The sequence below is a fragment of the Arvicanthis niloticus genome, chromosome 7 (assembly GCF_011762505.2).
Source record: "Arvicanthis niloticus isolate mArvNil1 chromosome 7, mArvNil1.pat.X, whole genome shotgun sequence".
NCBI lineage: Eukaryota > Metazoa > Chordata > Mammalia > Rodentia > Muridae > Arvicanthis > Arvicanthis niloticus.
The window spans coordinates 51,736,683-51,757,353 of NC_047664.1; the positions used below are offsets into that span (position 1 = coordinate 51,736,683).

The 20,671-nt window shown below is 39.0% G+C and overlaps 1 protein-coding gene across 6 annotated transcripts in view; it reads right to left on the reverse strand.

Annotated features, from left to right (window-relative positions):
- The window catches only part of Kcnip4 (potassium voltage-gated channel interacting protein 4), a 1,049,546-nt gene that overhangs the window by 76,182 nt on the left and 952,693 nt on the right, over positions 1-20,671 (reverse strand). For all 6 annotated transcript variants that reach the window (XM_034508323.2, XM_034508320.2, XM_034508322.2 and 3 more), the window contains one exon: positions 15,445-15,569. In XM_034508323.2, coding sequence (XP_034364214.1) covers positions 15,445-15,569 — 125 coding nt within the window. The remainder of the gene's footprint in view (positions 1-15,444; positions 15,570-20,671) is intronic.

The following is a 20,671-nucleotide window of genomic DNA, read 5'->3' on the forward strand; positions in this document are numbered from 1 at the left end:
CCACACAATAGCTCTCCAGTGCCCTGTGTTTGAGATCTGTACTGTGAAGGTTGTGTTGTATGCACAACAATTTCCGTTACCAGCCTCTTTGGAAGAAGCTCTTTTTAAATTTACTGTGTATTTAGTTCTAGGACCCAGTGCTAAGAAGAACAGCGGATCTCAAGGCATCCATAAAACAGCAATTTTTTTTAACAGTATTTTTAAAACAGTATTTTTTTAAGTGTTTGTCCTCCAAGTGATATCTGAGTTTGTGGTGTCAGGTGGGTATTCTCAGACTGAAACATTGATATGGGGAAGATTAGATGAAACTTGAGGAATCTTTAGAAACACTCACCCACCCAAAATCTCTAGAAGCAGGTTTTTATTGACTTCCTGACAGTGCTAGCTGTCTCCAAAAATCTAGTTTCTCCTATCTACATATACTGTTTAGTTAGATTCCAAGCTCCATATGACTAAATTTGGGCCATTTATGCAAATAAAAGTGATGAATAAAATCTTTGCATTATCTTGATATGAAAATGTCATGTTAATTCCTCCAGATGATAACCTTTACCTTTCTGCTGGTTTGGAATATGGGGGGGGGGGGTAGATCAGTTTAAATAACAGTGGTACACTGTACTGTACATTGGACAGCAGGACACTGTAAAGGGAGGAACTTGTGTTTCTGAATAAAGTCCCAGTAGAGCAAAACTAACTTATCAATCTGACCCAAAGCAGCTGTGACTGAAAGCAAAACTAAAACATTATCTTACAGGATTGTTTCCAAGGAATGAATAAGCTTAGCATCTTTAGAAACGTTTCTGGTGATTTTTGCTTTATACAATGTTTGCCTTTATTTTTCTTAGAGAATACTTATATTCCCTGTTGTGTTATATTATACATAGAAAATATAAAAAAATAGGTTGTCTCTTTTGCTTAAAAATTATTTATGATGTGTTTGTCTGTGTGTTGTGTATGTGCATGTGTCTCTCTGTGTGTGTCTGTGTGTGAGTGTGTGTGCATGTGTGTGTTTGTGTGTGTGTGTGTGTGTGTGTGTGCCTGTGCATATGCTGACGGGTATTTGGGCATCCACACCCTGGAGTGTGGAGACTAGAGGACATCATTGTAGAGTCATTTATCTGCTTCTGTACAGGATCTACAAATGGAGCTTAAGTCACTAGCCTTGTGTTGCATGGGCCTTTACCTTCTGAGCCTTCCTCTTGCCCTCTTTGTTCTTCAAATCCCAGGAAAAGAATAATTATAGGAAAAGTTATACTAGTTTCTTCCAGGAATTGAAAAGGCAGAATGAAAGCCACTACAAGAGTACTAAATGTCTACATTTGTCTTTAGGTAAAATGATTTGTGTCTTGCAATAGTTTATGAGGTAAGGGTAGTCATATAAAACATAAATCAAAATTCGCATGTAAAGCAACAATTTCTCTAGGATGAGCTTTCAGAGAGAGTCAGGGTTCAGAGCAGCAGAGCAGTAACAATGGCACTCGGGATTATGAGGATAATAGAGTAATACTAATAGCAGCCACAGTTTGGGTGTCATCATGACAGGCAGTCTGTGTTCTATGCGACATATTCATTTTCTTTGCAAAGAATATGTGAGGTGTTGTTCCTACAGTTTTATATGGTAAAATAAATGAAGCCTAGAGAGATGGGCTTCACAGAAAATAGCCAGAACAAGGGTCTAATTACCTTAAATTTTTTTACTTTGTAATAGGCTGACTTTCATGCAGAAAAAAAATAAATCTTAGCAGAATTCACACTATTGCTGTCAGAAAGGCCTGCTTATAAATTTTGACCTGGTTATTGTTTGAAAAGTTGAATTTTGAGAGTTTCTAGCATTTCTTCTGAGTAGTTCATTCGCCAAAACTGTTTAGGCAAAGGATAAACGTGATGTTGAACACCTGCTTTGCTTCCTGAATTCCAGAAGTTGAGTATGCTAGGTACCGAATTCCTAATGAGCATTCTTGCTAGACAACTTTTATAAGTGTTATCGTGACTCAGGGCTGCAAGAACTAAGCATATTTCATGTGACTAAGAAAGGCCTTTCAGAGGCTTGCATTGGGTTTTCTCCTAATATTGCTCTGTATATATTCTCCTAATATTGCTCCCTAATATTCTCCTAATATTGCTCCCTTTGTGATTTTTTTAACTACTTTGATATAATAAAAGCAGAATTATAAACAAAACCTTGCTAAGTCCTGTAATTTCTCATAGCAAATCATCAAATATCAAAACCATGGACAAGTTTGGAACTTTTGACATACTTATCACCAATGCCATTTTTCCCCCCTTTGGAAAAAAGAGAACTTAATTTTCTTTATGCACACAGAGGGAGACTGTATAACTTTACTCTTTCTTGATATCAGGGGTCTGAATGAAATCAGGTCCTGAATTCTAGCCACCATATTGGAAGCAGAAGAGATGTATACTTGTGAAACACCCAGTTCATCTGTCCTGATCTCGTTTCTCCCAGTTGTGACTCAGTTGTAGATGCTCCGACAGCAAGCAATGGAACCACAGGCAAGAATAAAGCTACAAATGTTCTCAGTAAACTTGCAAAGCAGAACTCTTACTATGTACCCAATGACCTACAGGAGACCATGAGATAAAACATCAATCAACAGTATTAAGCCATTGAAATTCATGGGCAGTTGTAATAATGAATCTGCTATAGGACAAATTACAAGTGGGAATTATCACTTGAGAAATGCTCCTCTGCCCATCTCTTTCTTGCAACTCTTGAAACATGCCATATAGGTAAGAAAAATTCTGAAGCTACAGCAGTTTCAAAGTGATAGATAGATGATAGATAAATAGATAAATAGATAGATAGATAGATAGATAGATGCATACATACATATATACACAGATGATAGGTATATAGATGGAATAAATGTGGGTGATATATGAAATATTTGTGTGTGTGTGTGTTTGTGTGTGTATAGATAGATTCCTATGTGGGTACACATGCATTTGTATATAGATGGTTGTGGAGGCCAGGGAATGACTTTTCTCTAAAGAGAAAAATATATAGGGGTCACATAGTGTAGGTTTGCTTGAAGAAGAGAGAGTGTAAGTTAAGGCCCATGAGGAGGAAACTTGGCAAGCAATATCTTAGGACTGTAGCAGTGCTAACAGGACACAGCACAGGTGTCTGGGGGAAAGTCAGAAACAGCTGGCTGAGTGATCATGGTCATTGAAGCACAGGGAATATCAGCTCAAGGATTTTATCAGTAATAGGTTTCAAACATTTTTTTGGGCGGATGAGTATTTGCCTCATTCCATGGCTACAACCAAACATTACAGGCAGAAAAATAAGAAGGTATATGTCTATATGTTTATGTGTGTTTCTTCCCGGACCTTGGATCTTTTATTTTGTTTATTTTGTCCTATTCTGCTTGGGTTGGTTTTTGATTTATCTTATTTTATTTTAATATTAGTCTTTAAATGTTCATTTGTTTGCTAATGAAAAATAAGAAGGGTATTATGTTTAGATGGGAGGCATGTGGAGAGAGTCTCAGAGGAGTTGAGGGTGGAGAAAATATAATCACAATATATTGTATAAGAAAAATTGGTTTTCAATAAAAGAAAAAAATTAGAAAAAAAGAATGAATGTTTATTTAGTTCATGATTCTAAAGAATAATGTCTTAGGGTTTTACTGCTGGGAAGAGACACCATGACCAAGGCAAGTCTTATAAAGGACAACATTTAATTGGAGCTGGCTTACAGGTTCAGAAGATCAGTCCATTACCATCAAGGCAGGGGCATGGCAGCATCCAGACATGCATGGCTTAGGAAGAACTGAGAGTTTTGCATCTTGATCTTACTTCAGCCAGGAGAAAACTGATTCTTTTAACCCTGGGTGGAACTTTAAAGCCCACCCCAGCAGTGTCATACTTCCTCTAACAAGGCTACATCTCCTAACATTATCACTCCCTATGGGCTAAGCATATTCAATCCACTACAGATGGAAAGCTTTAAGTAATATAGCCATATTGACTGAGTTCCGTAATGTTGACGTGGATACTGTATGTTCCCAAGGCCGTGAAGTGAAGTGCATCAACATGGAAGGAGAGAACATCTTAGCTCATACTTCTCCTATTCTTGTAAGGCTACTTCTTTGTGATTATGACTGCGGCCTGAGAGATTTGTTTAGCTGTAATTATTTCTATGGCCATGCTTCCAAATGCCATAGTTGATTTAATATTGGACTCTCTTAATAATGAATACAGGGATGGTATTTTCATAACTATTTTAATGGGGGACATTCAAGTGATAGTAAACTGTAAGAGTATCGGGGTTCTTCTCTTCTAATGGCAATAGAAAATCAATGGTTTTAAGTAGGAAGGAACTGGAACTTATTTGTTCTGTAGAATACCTCCTTTGGGCTTACTAGGGAGAACCGTCCAGAGAGAGACAAGATCAGGACCAGAAATACCATAGCAGCATGGCAACTGAGCATATGGGAGAAGCAAGGGGCAACAAAATGATAGAAGCCTGGATTACTTGACCACACTTGTGATTAATTACATTTGGGGGGGGGGTCTGAAAAGTAAGTCTAGGAGTTTAGAAAGAGGCCTTTGTTACAAAGTTATTATATATTGTAGACTCTATAATATAATATACACAATATAGTAAATCATTTACTGATGCTAAACAGGAATTGGAGGAAAAGAATTGTAAAATGTAATAAAAGTAAAAAATAAAATAAAAGCCAGGCACCACATGAGTGAACCTAGTCCACACAGATGAAGCGTAGTCCTAAGCCAACTTTTATTTCCATCTTTAGAGTTGAATGGGGGAGACTGAGAAGTTATATGGGGAAAGATTGTTCCTACAACAGTTCCAAGGAAGTTCTTCTTTGGAACAATGGTGGAGCAGAACAGCAGCATGGCCATCCTGCCATTTCCTAAGAAATTTCAAAGTAGGCAAGAGAAGTTGAGGCAGTAAAGTGTCAACTCACTAAACTACTTGGCAGTCCAGACTCAACATGTCCAAGAGCAGGGTATTCTAGTTGTTTAAACATCAAATGTAATGTTTATGATTAATTGCTAATGGTTAAGGAATAATAAGTAGTTTATACAATACATGCATTATTAATGTGTTTGTTTCAAAAGAATTCAAGAATTTTTACACACACACATACACACACACACATACACACACACACACACACACACACACACACACACACACACACACACACACACACACACAAGCTCACACACACACAGAGTGGGGAGAGGGAGAGTTTGAATCCATGAAAAAATATGTAAGATTGAAGATGTAGGTTGCTAATTGAATACTAGCTTCTTTAGTGTTGCTGCTATGTGTGTGTATATAAATGTATACATTTACAAAAATAAAGAAGCAAACTATCTAGTTAGAAGTGGCTTCAACTATCAAGGTGTGATAACAAATTTATGTTGCTAAGTCAGGTACTTTTATTTATATTCTTCCATATGTTCCCACATATTTAATATGGTATTTTATTAGTTTAAAATAAGAAAGAAGTAAAGCAGGTGAGATATAAGTATTGTAGACTATTGTGAACATGAAATATTCCTGCACAAATAAAAAGATTTCAAGGTGAGACCTACCACACACTTTTCATTGTGAATTTAGAACAATATGAAGAAATAACTGAAGTGCTACAAGGTCTATGGTTAACACTCAAAATTGAAGACACCCTGCAACATGAATTCTCATTCAGTGTCTCACACACCTGAGCAGTGACATCCTGAGCAAAGATACATCAGGGTTCTGAAGGAAAATTTGAAAAAAACTTCTGTAATGTGATGCACCAAATACAGAAGAACTAGCCACCCAAGAGAGGCTGACCACACCTACAGAAGGATATGATCAGGACAGTATCTGTTCAGTGCTGATGCTTGGAAATCAGAAAGGAGTCATGAAGTTTGGCAAGACCTATAAACTGACTAGGATATATGAATATTTTCCCCCAGAATCTGGTGTGTGTGTGTGTGTGTGTGTGTGTGTGTGTGTGTGTGTGTATGTGAGTTTCTGTGCATGTGTAGAATTATTATGACTCAAATGTGTTAATGCATGTACCCTATTAATTAACTATTCTTTCTGTTTCATATGTTCACAGATTATAGACACTACAATATAATATATACAATATAGTGGACCATTTACTGTCTCACCAGAATACTGGTGAGATAGAGTCTTGCAGAAGTTCTTCTTCTTGGAAGTCTGACAGAAATTTGGCTGTGGTGTCATAAATAACATTTTAAGTGTGCTCTTCTTATACTTGACTACTAAATCACCTGAGTAACACTGGGTTTAACTTTTGTCTGAGTTTTTCAAGAGATGCATGAAACCAGTTATACCGACATCCTCCGATGATTGGAAAAGAACATCACAATCATGAATGTGCTGATAGGAAGACAGAAGGTACCAGGTGAAATGACTTTCTGAAGGTTACACAATCTGCATGTGGAGGCTTTTCTCAAGAATAACCGAAGAGTCATGCTCCCTGCCCCTTCCCTCTGTCATGGCGCAAGTGGGACTCAGTGCTTTTCATGCAAAAGCACTTTGTCAAAAACATAGAGCCCGATAATTTCTCCTTCATCTATTTTAAAAGTTAGTGCAGGAGTCAGGAAGATCTTAATGTAGGGATGGGGTACATGAAGAACTCTTGGGTCGCATTGGTCCCTCTGACCATAATATCAAATAAAACTCTCATAGTGATCAAGAAAACAAACAAGCAAACAAAGCTGTCTGTCTTTGATGACCTCCCTCCCTGAGGAGATATGAGTTACAGGGAATGTGGGGAACCTCGGGGCTGCATTTGATGTGACTCTAGACCAAATTCAGGACTTTGCACAACAGGTGGTGGTGTTCCTGCTCACTCACAAATCCCATTGAGAGGGCACGCTGTGTGACCTGTGAGGCCACGGAGCCATATCTTTTTGAGTTTCCTCATGCTGAGTACAGAAGTACACAAACATGGGGCCATGATATGTTACTCACCATGACTATTCTACATTATATACAACTGTGATTTCAGGGTCAAATGTCCTTTGCTGGACCTAAAAGGAGTAATCTGACATGGTAGAAATGAGCCTATAAAAGGGCCATTTTGCAAGGGAGTATAGAAGCTGCCAGAAGCTGAGTGGCCTTACATGATAAACAGCAAGGGACTGAGCTCTTAAACTACAACTATAAGAGATTGAATTTAGGCAGCAACCTCGGAGCTTGGGAACTGAGTATTCCCATGATATAGAAAGAAATACAAGCCAAAAATGCAGTCCTGTGGCCTTGAAAAATTCTTGTCAACGAGCAATGCCAAGTCGTTGCTGGACTCCTGAGTCTCAAAACCGGCAGGATGAATGATGTGTTTCTAAACCACAAAGTAAGCTACAATTGTTGTGCATCAATTAGAATCAGTTATGCGTCAAATACAGTGCAAATATTTATGATTTTAGTCAAAAAACAGATATTAATGCAATAGTTTTAAGTAAAAAAAATATTAAATAATATTAAAGTGATGTCTTAAAATATATTTGAATCTACTGGATACTTTGACCTATTAGGTTTCAAAGCATTTAAAGAAAAGGAAGTAGGCAGAGACCCAAGAGAAGGGGGAAGTGACTAAAACAGAGAGGCTGACCTCTATGTTCCGATCTCATCCTATGCTTTTAAAAACAGGAAACTCAGCTGTTAAAAAATGACATCATGACATTTTCAGGCAAATTGATGGATTCAGAACACATCATCCTGGGTGAGGTAACCCAGAACCAAAAAGGAAAACATGGTATGTACTCACTTATGAGTGGATATTAGCTGTTAAGTCAATGACAAACATGCTATAATCCACAGACAGATAGGCTAAATAACAAGGAGAGGTCTATGGAGGAGGCATAGATTTCCCTGGGAAGAAGAAATAGAATAGATTCTATGGATGGGCTGGGGATGTGTGAAGATGGGGATAGGAGGGATCTGCAGAGGAAGGGAGGAGGAGATGAAGAGAGAGTACTGGATGACATGACAGTAACTGGAAATAAAAAGGGTATTTGAAATGATAATATGAAAACCCAGTCCAGTAGAAACTTTCAGAATTCTACGAGTGTGACCCTAGTGAGGACTCCTAATAATGGAAGATTCAGTGACTAAACTAGGCATGCTCTGTAATCAGGCAAGGCTTCTAGAGTTGGGACTGGGACACCAATCCAACCACAACACTTTAGACATACAATCTGTCCTGTCTGTGAAATGGGAGTGGCCAACCCATAACTGCCCTAATTTGTGGCCTACACCACTAGAGAGAACCTATGGCTAACAATATCTGGATGACCAGGAACTAGAGGGTGGTTAGCCAATGATAGAAAAAATAATCAATAAAATGATTTATAAGAATATTCTTATATACTCATAGATCGCCGCCTAGACTTCTCCTGTCAGCTAACAGATGCAGAGACCCAAAGCCCAACATTAGGCAGAGAAAGAGAGAGAGCCCAAATTGAAGATGTCCATTTAGTCCCTCCCCTTGGAGCTCAGGGAACCCTAAGGAAGTTAGAAAGGAGGGACTGTAAAACCCAGAAGGGCCAAGGACACCAGGAGAGCACAGCCCACAGATTCAACTAAGCAGGGCTCGTAGGGATTCACAGAGACCGAAAGAAGCAACCACAGATCCTGTGGGTTTCGTGAGGTCCAGCTTGATATTTTGTGGCACCCTTAACAGTGAGAGTGGGGAGGGGGTCTCTGACTCTTTCATCTGCTCTTGAGATTCTCTTCCTACTTGGTTGCCTCATGGAGCATTGGTATGAAGGTGGATACTTCTGAGAGGCCAATTCTTTTCTGGAGGAAAACACAGGTGTGGATCTGGTGGAGAAGCAAGGTAGTATGGAAGTAATGGGAGAAATTAAGGGAGGGGACACTGTGGTTGGGAGTATTGAAAACAAAGCAAAACAAAGATCCAAATAAAACAAAACAAATCAAAATACATCTCATCCCCCCTCCCCCACAAAAAAACCCAGGAAAAGTGGCCTATGAGTTATTCATTAATGAAAGAAAATACCAAGGAGACAGGACCATATTGAAACTTAAACCCATGAAATCTTAAAATGAAAATGGTTATCTGGATCCTACGTATGTTATGATACTTTTAATGTAGAAATTTGGACATTTGAAACAAACAAAAATTTCTGAGCATAACCTAACCCCAGAATGAACAATACCAAAATCACCAAAACCTGGTAGTTTCTTCAACCTATGTAGACATTAAACACACACACACACACACACACACACACAAACCTGGTGGGATTCCAGTGTAACCATGGCAATCATTGATATTTGATATTTTACAACTCATCCCAATTATGTCGAAATGCTTTTATATGATAAAAAAGAACCTTTCAGATTCTTATATTTCATTCCATGGTTCTCAGTTTTACCTGTATATCATGATTACAAAGAACTCTATACAACCTGATCATAAAGCTCTGCCTCCTCCAAATCAATTACATCAAAACTGCCAAGCATAGTGCCCAACAATTTGTAAATTTTAAAGTTCCCCAGATGATTGCAATATGCAGTGAAATTTGAGACTGCCGATCTGTAGATAATATTTTGGATTTTTTCTGATGCATTCATCCTCACAAATACTTATCAAATTGAATACTCAAGAGACTCCTAGGAGTTAGTGAGACCAGGCCTGACTACATTCCACACTATGGAACATACGACAGCTGACTATGTGGAGATGCACTGCATATTTCATTTTTCTCTTTAATTCTGTGCTTACTGCTAAAATAAATTTAATGCTGTAATCATTGTCTCAGTTATAAAGATAAAGACATTCAGTTCACTGAGGCTGAAGGAGCTGCCTGAACAGTTAAACAACAGCCCTGCATTTGAACGACCCCAAGCATATGATGTAGATTACATCAATGACACTCAAAGTAAGGACCCCAGAGCAGCAGTAACAACACCTGTGAAAAGAAATATAATTATATTATATTTCATTATAATAAATGAAAATATATGCTCCCTATGGGGAGCCAACAGAAGCGGCTATCATCTGTGCAGTTATCTTGAGCCATATACCCTGACAAGAGTCTTGATTAAAACAGCCTACAAGAGCTGAACACACTCTGATAACATCTTGTTTCAGATACCCAGGATCTTCCCTTGGGTGTGTGAGACTTAAAGGTGTGATTTAGAGCTGAGACTTAAGGGCGTGGCTTAAGGGTGTGACTTAGAGGCGTGGCTTAGAAGTGAGACATATAAAAGGTGAGAGGCAGACAGAAGAAATGATTATTAGGTATTAGGCACTTGGACTAGACACTTGAAAGAAGTAACTTGGAACTGGGAAAGAGACTAGAAACTTAGGACTGGGATTAGGACCTGAGACTTGGTTCTAGGAACTAGGGACTAGGAATTAGGAATTTGGAGAGAAGAAGAGAGACTGAAGAATAAACGGGATTGAATCACACTTTGTCTGGTCTGTCCTCACTCTTTCTCTTGCTGAACCCGACCTGCAGACCAGAGCAGTCTGGGGCAGTGCAGGCTCTAACAATTTAGACCCCAAGGCTTTTGGCAGTGCGGGTTCCAACCTTGATAGAGCAGTCCGAGACATTTTGGCCCCCAAACGTGGGGTAGTGGGGTTCTCAACATTTTTGGCTCCTACCGGGGTGCAGCTCAGGCCGCAACAGCTCCCTGTCCCCCCAGAACTATTAAGTCATAATATTTCAGGCTGGGCCTTTGCAGGTGCTGCCATGACACAGTAATGGCAGTCAAAAGGTCTGTCAAGATCTTTCTGTCTCCATCCGATGCTTACCTTTGAAGCCTCAGTAAGTGGCAAGAGAATTAGTCTGTCAGAGAGGAAAGACAAGAAGCCTACTCTCTGCCTTCCCGTTCTCCAGTTCTCCATTTATATTCACAATGTATCTCAACAATTTTCCAGTTCTCCATTTATGTTCACAATGCATACCAACAATGATAACGGACACTCAGGTACACTGCAGGTGGGAAAATATGTTCATGGGAAACTTGATTTGCAGGGGTAACTACCAAGTTGAGCCACTTTGGGACAAATGTGACTATTTTGAATGTGGGGGAAGGGTTTATCCTTTTAATCAAAAATATGGAGACTTTTAAAGACATTTCATTAAGAATGTGTCTTCCCACTGTGCCCAGGGAAATGGATTTTTGAGCTTGAGGGCTTAAGATAATTAATATTCAGGAAGCAAGGGTAGTTGGTTTGCTTTCTCTGATGGAAATTGGTTCTGATTGCTGCTATCCAATAACTTATGAGCCTTTCTGACCTTCTCCCGTGTCTGTCTTGCTATGATTTAGGGCACATCTGTTGCAGTTGTACATTTCACTAGAGTTACACAAAATCAAAAGGTTACTGTTGTTTGATTTTCTATTACTACATTTTGAGCAAACCAATGTTCTTTCTTTGAAAGTGGAATGTGAAATGTGTGTTGGGTACATTCAGATCTGATGAAAGGTAATCTCATATTACACCAGATGTGAAACACAAGACAAGGAAGAGACACAACTGGAGAATAAGAAAGGCTGTGGAAAAAAAATAGAAAGAATTAAAGGAGGGAAAGAGAAAAGATAAGTAAAGGGAGAGAAAGAAAAGAAGAAACAGACAGGGGACATGAATATAATGTTGGAAAATGAACAGACTCAGGGTGGTAGTGGGAAAAAGAGCACAGAAGAGAGAAAATAAATAAAAGAAAGGCAGGCAATTTATTGTGAAGTGCCACTTGTGTGAGACACGCTGCCAAGCTTCTGGCTGCAAAGGTTAATGATGATAGTAATCTTGATTCCAATTTACAACAAATGGGATGAAAGGCATTCAGACCTCAGATGGAGGGACCTGCAGAGATAGCAAGAGACTAAAAACATAGCAGCAGCCAAGGCACCCAGGGAGGCTAGTGTAGATTGGGGAGTCCTTCATACATAACCACTTTAGATATAATGTACCATCTGCTGTTTTTAAAAGGTTTATTATGACATCTCTGGGGGAAAAAAAGAGTTGAGGTGTTTCTATAATTTCAAAGTGAACATATCTAAAGTTTTATTCTGTGGATAACCTGTTCTGGTATTGACTTTTGCCTAGGCCTTGACGTTTCTTACATCCTTCCCAACTGTAGGTTGCAATCAGTGTTTTCTACTGTCATTGAAGTCACTTCTCTCTGAGATATGAATCGAGGAAGAGATAACTAAGAAATCTCTTATCTGCTTATCCAAACCTTTGTAGCTATTTGGTATTTGGTTGGGATATAAAGCCTTGCCTTGAGACTCGTGTGTTCAATGCTTCCACTACTACTCTTATGCAGAGGTGATTTAATCATGCATGTACTGTATTAATAATCTATTGAGGAATTCATCGTGAATGGACTACTAGGAGAGGGTGGTGGTTGGTGGAAATAGACCACTGGTGAAGGGGAGGCTGCTTATAAGGGGCATGTCTTGTGCTTAGCCCTGCTTAGTTCTCACTGCTTCCTGCTCTTACATGAAGTGAGCAGCTTGCCTGTATTGTATTCTTCCAATCCAATGTTCTGATTCACTATAAGCCATGAACAATGTAGCCAGAGATCACAGAGTGAAATACCAGATACTGTGTGCACAATAAAGCCTGCCTTTTGGAAGCAAGGCTGATATAAGGCTTTCACTAAGGCACTGAAAGAACACAGCTTCTTTTCTAAACCAGGAACATGCTTGGCAGACTTAAGTACTAGCCTAGGGACAGGGCCTTGAGAGATTTTTCCCTGAGGTCATGATTTACAGAGAAAAAACACAGCTCCTCCTACAAATCAAGGAGTGCGCTTGACAGAGCCAATAGTGTCCTAGGGACAAAGCCTTGGGGGGAGCTGCAGCCTTAGATCCTGGAAACCCTCTTACATATCCTAAGGGGCTATAGTTATCAGTCCCAAGGCTGATGTGTTCTTGGTCTGTGAAGTCACTGAGGTATTATATGTTCTCCTTGTGGAACATTGACTAACTTCCAGATGACTTTGAGTTTGTTCTGTTTTATGATAGTTGCCTGTTGACTCAGCCATCTACTGTGCTATGCACACACTATATAAGCTGCACTTCTTAATAAACTTGCTTGGCATAAGACAAAGCTTATGTAAGACCTCCTGGACCTACCTGTTTTGTCCTCTTTATCTCTGATGCCCTGGACCTTTCTCCCCAAGACTTTGTTACTGAAGAACAATTACCTACTGGTCCAGCATATTTATGACACATCACATAAATGATACGATCACACACACACACACACACACACACACACACACACAGAGAGAGAGAGAGAGAGAGAGAGAGAGAGAGAGAGAGAGAGAGAGAGAATTGAGAAGTCGAGGTTATGAAACTGGAAAGGGAAACATGAGAGGACAGAGGGGTGTTTAATGATTGTTGAAAGGGGGTTTAAAAAGTAAATAGTACAATTAAATACACATGACATGAAAGGAGAAGGAGATCTGGTTTGGGCAGGAAGGAGACCAGCATGAGAGAGGCAAAGGGTTGAAAGAAGGGAACATAGAAAGAAGACCAATAATAAAGTCTGTGTGGAAACTTTATAATGAAACTTACTACTTTATAGCTCAACTAGAAGACCTACAAATAAAATAATAGAAAGAAACACAACAGAATACCTATAGCTACCTCCTTTGGTTTAGGTATATATAAGATCACAATAGTGGGCTGGTGTGCAATTGGATGCACACACAATGATTTAACGGAATCTTTGTTTAAATGGATGTACAACAGTATTAGGCACTCTGCTCAGGCCGTGAAGTCTTTAAAGGGAGACCAAGCTTTCTCTGGCTTTTGAGACTGATCTTTAGCCTTATCTTTTCAGGGACCCACACTATCACTTCCCTTGACGATGATGATACATCTGGCAAAGAGGTTATATGCATGTCAGGATAACAGACAACCATGTTCTGTGACAATCCATGGGTCCCTGAGGTTTGGATTGACTGACAGTATTGTCTTCTTCAAGTAATAAAACACAGTAATTTTCTTAGTACCAGAAATGTACATAATTAGTAGTCTCCAATCTATAAAACAAGCACCGAGTATATTTTTTCCTTTAACGCTGAGTGCATTATATGTCAGTGCCATTATATGTCAGTTATTCATCAATGTAAGTACAGGCCACTACCACAGACAAAGAAATAATCAAAGAAAAATTGATAGTCATTTATTTCCATGAATCCTGATTTGAGTTTAAAACACTGGAGAAGACTGAAAAGGTCTAATTTTCCAAAGTACTAGTCTTTGAGTAGAGGCACATATTCAGGCTGCCCGAAACAGGATTTATAAATAACAAATACTGTTCTATTTGTAAAGGCTGTTTACCATTGCTTATCAAATTCCACCCACAAAAAGAAATGCTTTATGGAAAGACGGGGCCACAGACTCATCACACACATACACACACACACACACACACACACACACACACGTAGGGGGAAGATGTTTGTGGCTAGGTGGGCTGGAAAGATAGTTGAGTCAGTCAATTGCTTGTCTTATAACACCTTGAGAACCTGAGTTTGATCCCTTGAATCTATGTGGACAATGGTAGTGTCGTGAACCATGTCTATAATTCCAACATGGCGGGAGGTGACTCCAGGAGAACATCTGAGCTTGCTGAACAGGAGCCTAGCCTACTTGGTAAGCTCTAAAGAAGTGAGATCATGTCTCAGAAAACAAGGTAAGTGGCACCTCAGTAAAGAAACTGAAGCTTGATCTCTGGTGCTCATGTGGCACACAGATGCACAAATACACACCCACATACCCACACCCCTGCCCCCCACACGCAAAGGGGGAGGGAGAGACATGACATAAAGGAAACTCGGGCCCCTTTCTTGCACTTATTTCCCCAAGTTCATTCTAGTCCTGTGGTTATTCTTTCATTGAATGTGTTTTCCTGATGTTTCCTTTGACCAGGGAAAGGCCAGGAATCTGCTTGGATTCCAGGTGGCTCTTTGACACTGCTTTGTGGTGTCATTTCTAGCCATGTCTCACATGGACTCTGAAACTAGACAGCCTGGTGCTGAACTCTGCCTCTGCCATTAACAGGAATCCTCAGAGTGTTTGGATGTCTGTAGCCCCAAATTTTATAAGCATACACTAGTTTATTGTTTAAAAAAATGAAGCACTTACTGGAATGCTTATACCCAAAAAAGAAAATAAATCTCAACAGAAGACTTTAATTAAGAAACCCTTTCATGACCCATCCTTGTCCAATAGTCAATTAAACTCTCCCAGCACTGGCTTGTCAAAGTCAGTCAAAGTCCTAGTTGGTATTGACTGTATTCAGATCTAAGAGATGAGAAAAAGGATGCCCAGGTTTTGGACTCTCACAGGGTACTATGCTCCTGTCCCCTCCCCTACGCATTTTTAGTGTTCCTCTGAAAACTGGGTAAAGGTGAGGTTAAAAAGAACGTCCTTACATTCTTAAATCCTCTGTAAAGAATCTGAAGTTCTTTCTTGGTGAATTTGCTCTGAGCCTCCAGCAGCTCCAGGGCTTCAGGCCGATGCCTGACAGTGGCCATCTCCAGCTCATCTTCGACGCTGTCTGCAGAGGAAAACCAGAGAGAGATTTGAGCATAATTGTTGCTTCCTGAGACTCAGAATGATCAACTCGGAAAAACAGGGCAAAACAACTCCCTAGATTTCAGCAACTTGTCACTCCAGGCAGGATCCTCATGCTGACAGGAGCTATCTCCATTCCTCAGATTTCACGATATTCAACTTAGACTTTGTTGCATGATTTTCCTTAAATAGCCATTGATCAATGTAATTTTTATAATTCTAGGATTTATGGAGAAGAGCTTGAAATGTATTAAGAATCATCAACTGAACTTTGTTTGTATATTAAGCACGAGTTTTAAATAGAATTCAATAAAAATCCCCACATTTAATATATCATGCACATACCACATGGGACTCTGCTGTACTTTCTGAGGATTCCATTCAAATGAGGTGGGTATTTTTTTATTTGTTTGTTCATTTGTTTGTTTTTATAGGCTCTACAAATGAAATATTCAGACCAGGTACTGAGGAAGGCAAAGCCGGACTAGCCAAACACCAGCCTTCTGCAGCTTGCCAGAAGGACTGGGGCCTTGAGGTACTTGTAACTAGATAGTCTGTTGTGTGTTGTTCAGTGTTCAGTGAATACAGTTTAGATGAACGCTATTATACTAGTATATCTTACTCTGTGACTATATATACAGTGTAATTTATCAAAGATGCTTTGTGTAGAAAAAGTTTTGTACCAATATGACTGGGAATTGATATAAACTTTAATGCGATTTTGGAATGCAGTAATGTAATCCATCTTCTTTTTTAATATATCAATTTTCAGAACTTGCAAAGCCTGTTTGGCATTGTATAATACACTATAGCCTAAAGATTTGTCAAGAGGAAATGTTCCACCCTCAAGCAACATCTAAGACTGTGTGTATATTTAGCCTATACCTATATAAACACAAGTCTGAGGGAATTGGGCCTCAAAGAATAGCACTCCTTAGTTCAGTATCTATACAGGAAAGAGTGAGGTGGATCTGTCGGTAAATATTCTTTGTTAAAGCTCATCCACTCCTCACAAGAATTCAGCAGGAAAGCCTATTCATTGGCCACAGATTGCAGATATGAAAGACTGAGACTAAAGAGAACAGAGACTGCACAGTTCCTCACATCCCATGCCTGCGGGTCCTGCAACTTAAGCCCCACAGGTCAATTAGAACTGTACATATATGCAGCGGTTGCTATGGCAATGTATCATCTGTGGCACACAATCTCCAACTGTCTCCTGCGGGCACTAGGGGTAGGGCTCTCTATCAGGAGAAACTGACTCTAACTCTTGCTCTCAGGACTTTGCAGGAAGCAAATAATGGCAAAGGAACTAATATGTGCAATGGCTGTGATTGTCAAAATAAATGACACAAGATGCAAAAAAAAAAAAAAATCGGACAAAATCAGGTGCATTCAGGGTGATATGGCTTGCTGACAGGAGCCTAGTATTGGCATCACCTGAGAGGTTCTGCTAGCACCTGACTAATACAGATGCAGATACAGCCAATCATGAGACTGTGCCCAGGAACCTCAATGGAAGAGCTAGGGGAAGGACTGAAGGAGCTAAAGGAGAGTGCAACCCCATAGGAAGAACAATATCAACTAATCAGATTCCCCAGAGCTACCAGGGACTAAACCACAAACCAAAGAGTATACATGGAGGGATCCATGGCTCCAGATACATAGGTAGCAGAGGACTGCCTCATCTGACATTAATGGAAGGGGAATCCCTTGGTCCTGTGGAGGCTTAATGCCCCAGTATAGGGGAATGCTAGAGCAGTGAGGTGGGAGTGGGTGAGTGGATGGAGGAGCACCTCCATTGAGGCAAAGGGGAAGAGGGAGAGGAGAGATGGGATTGGGGTTTGTGGAGAGGTTACAGGGAAGGGGGGTATCATTTGAAATATAAACAAATAAAATGATTAATAAAAATAAAAAATAATAAATAAAATATAAGATGAAACAATAAAAAAAATCATTATTTCAAGATAATTTACTTTTTGTGACTACCATGAATGAGATTATTTGCCTGATGTATTTTTCAGTCTGTTTGGCATTGGTTTATAGGAAGGTGGCTGATTTTTGTGTCTTGATTTTTTATTCTGCCACTTGCTAGAATTATTTATTATTCACAAAGGGGACTTTTTTTTTTTTTACTAGAGTCTTTTATATTAAATAATTAAGTTCTTTATTAAGTTCTCGGGGATCAGATGTTCTATGATGACCTCTGGGAGCACAAGACAAGCATTTGGTATATCTGCAAATAGGGACACCTTGATTTCTTCTTTTCCTATTTGTATCATTTATTTTTATTTTCTTCTCTGTCTTAATGCTCCAGCTAAGATTTCAAGTACTATGTTGAATAGGAGTGGAGAAAGTGGACACATTTGCCTTGTTTCAGATATTAGTGGAAATACTGTTTTTTTTTTTCATTTATCCAATTTTAACTTGTAGGCATAGTAAAGTACATTTTGAATGAATGTCCAGTAGTACATTGAAATAAGACCACAATGGTGTCTCATTTAACTAAAACCCTGTATGGCAAAGGAAACTGAGGGGTGAATCAAGAGACAGCCCACAGGATGTGAGAAAAAGTCTGCTAACCATTAATCTGACAGAGTATAAGTGTCAGGAAATAAATAAATATAAATATAGAAAAATAAAGAAATATAGAAATAAATAAATAATACCACATAAACATTCAGAACATAAATTGCTCTGAAATAGAGGCAATGGCATGGAACAGAAAAGTCTTTAAAGAAAAACTCAAATTGCTATGAAACAATTAAACTAATGCCCAGCATCTTTAGACATCAGTGAAATGAAAAATGAAACTAAGACTCTATCTCACCCCAAACTGAATGACCATCTCAGTAATACAAAAGACAACAGATTCTGGTATGGGTATGGTAAAACAGGGACTCTTTTTTTTTTTAATGATTTATTTATGGTACACCATGTGCATGTCTGGTGCCTGAACGCCTGCAGAGTATCCCATGAAACAGGAGTTATGGACAGCTCTAAGACGCCATGTAGGTCTTGAGAATCAAAACCGGGCCCTCCATAAGAACAACAAATGTTCTTACTATGTGGAACATGTTTCTAGGCACAGAAAGGGGAACACCTAGACACACTGTTGCTGAGGAGGTTAAGTAGTGCACACATTTTGGAAATTAGTCTGTATATTCTTTTTTTAAAAATAACTAGAAAACTCTATCATATAAGGAGATGGAGAGATAGCTTCTCAGTTAAAAAGCACTTCATGCTCTTGCAGAGAACCAGAGGTAATTACCCAGCACCCACTTAGAGGTAGATTCACAACAATCTGTAACTCCAGTTCTTGGGGATCAGATGTCCTCTTATGACCTCTGTGGGCACAAGACAAGCATTTGGTGCATACATAAACATATAGACATGACACTCAAGAACATATAATAAAATGAGAAACTCTAAAAAGTTTAATAATAAAAGTTTAATAATAATGATAATCATAATAATAAAAATGAAGTATCCTATGTTACAGATATATGACCCCTAGACATATATCCAATGGACTTTATATCCTACTACAGAGACACTTGCATATCAATGTTCATTTAGACTCTATTTACAACATCTAGAAAACAGAATCAACCGAGGTCTCCATAATCAGATAAATGGATACGAAAACTGTGGTACATATACACAATGGACTATTTCTTAGCTCTAATAAAAATGATAATTTATAATTCTAATCAAATGGATAGAACTGGAAAAGAGGGATACTGTTAGGCAATTCAAAAAGAAAGACAAATGCCCTCTATTCTCTCTAATCTATAGATTATAGCTTTAAATAGTTTCTTTTGTATATTTAATTTTTGTAGCAAATGGGAGTGAGAACCAGGCCTTAGACGGGGGCTTGTTAGTTGAAAGAGGAGCATGGACTATAAATATGATAAAAGTAGTGATGTGAGATGCTGGGGACAAAGGCTTTAAACCGGGAAGAATGTGGGCATATGGGGAAATCAGGGGATAAAAGAGAGGCTAGCTCAATGGAAGATGATCGAAAAAGCAACATGGAAGCCTAATATTCTCTACCAGTGGGAAAAAAAATTACTGAAGGGATAATAGAAAGATGATTATGGAATACTAAAGGCTAAAGAATTAAGAGGGGGTGGGGACAAAGGACTGGGGAAGAGGAGGGGTAGGGGTGGGTTAAGCAGTACTCAAGGTCTCTGAAAAAGGCTTCTGAAAACCTTAGTAAGGTAATTTCAAATGCAACTTAAAAATAAAAAAAATAAAAAAAAAACAACACTTGAACAGATTTATCTCATATGTGAGGACAATGTCCCTCCCAGAAGACATGGGTTACTAAATGAAACACCCAGTGCAAAACATGGGATGCCTCCATATGAATCATTGACAGGGAGGCTCCAGGGGTCTTGAAAGCAACACAGGCTAGGGTCATTGTTTTTTTTATTTGTCATCATGATAAACTTGGTAAGCTCCAGGCTACAGGATGAGAAACCAATTTCAAGTTGACCAAAAAATGTCCTTCATGATGACAAGCTTTCACAATAGCATAAGGGTGTTACTTAAGTGAACTGAAAAAGAAAAGACATCAGTGGTCTTACCTAACACTGGATCCTGTATACTGCAGTACTGACCTAGCAGGCAAGACATGCACACTGCTACAGTACTTGAATGGCTGTTAAAGGGATAGAAGTTTCTGTCTTATTAGATTTGAGACCTGCTCTATAGGGCAGAATTTCATGCCTAGTATTGCAATCTTAGTTGAAATCCCAAATCCTTGGAGGTCATAGACCCTAGAGTAAAACTTATTATTGTTAGTTATCGAATTACCTTCAGAACATTTATGTTTATCCCCATAGATATGGGGCTGCTCTCAACTTTAGCTAGAGAAGCTTCTTTTTACAAAGGACATTAGGCAATGGAGAAACACATGACTGGCCAAAGTGTCGAGAGTAAGAGGCTGAGTATTTCAGTTTATATAAATCATCTTTATCAGGGCTGGAGAGATGGCTCAGCAGGTAAGAGCAATGGCTGCTCTACCAGAGGACCTGGGTTCAATTCCCAGCACCCACATGGCAGCTCTCAACTCTCTTT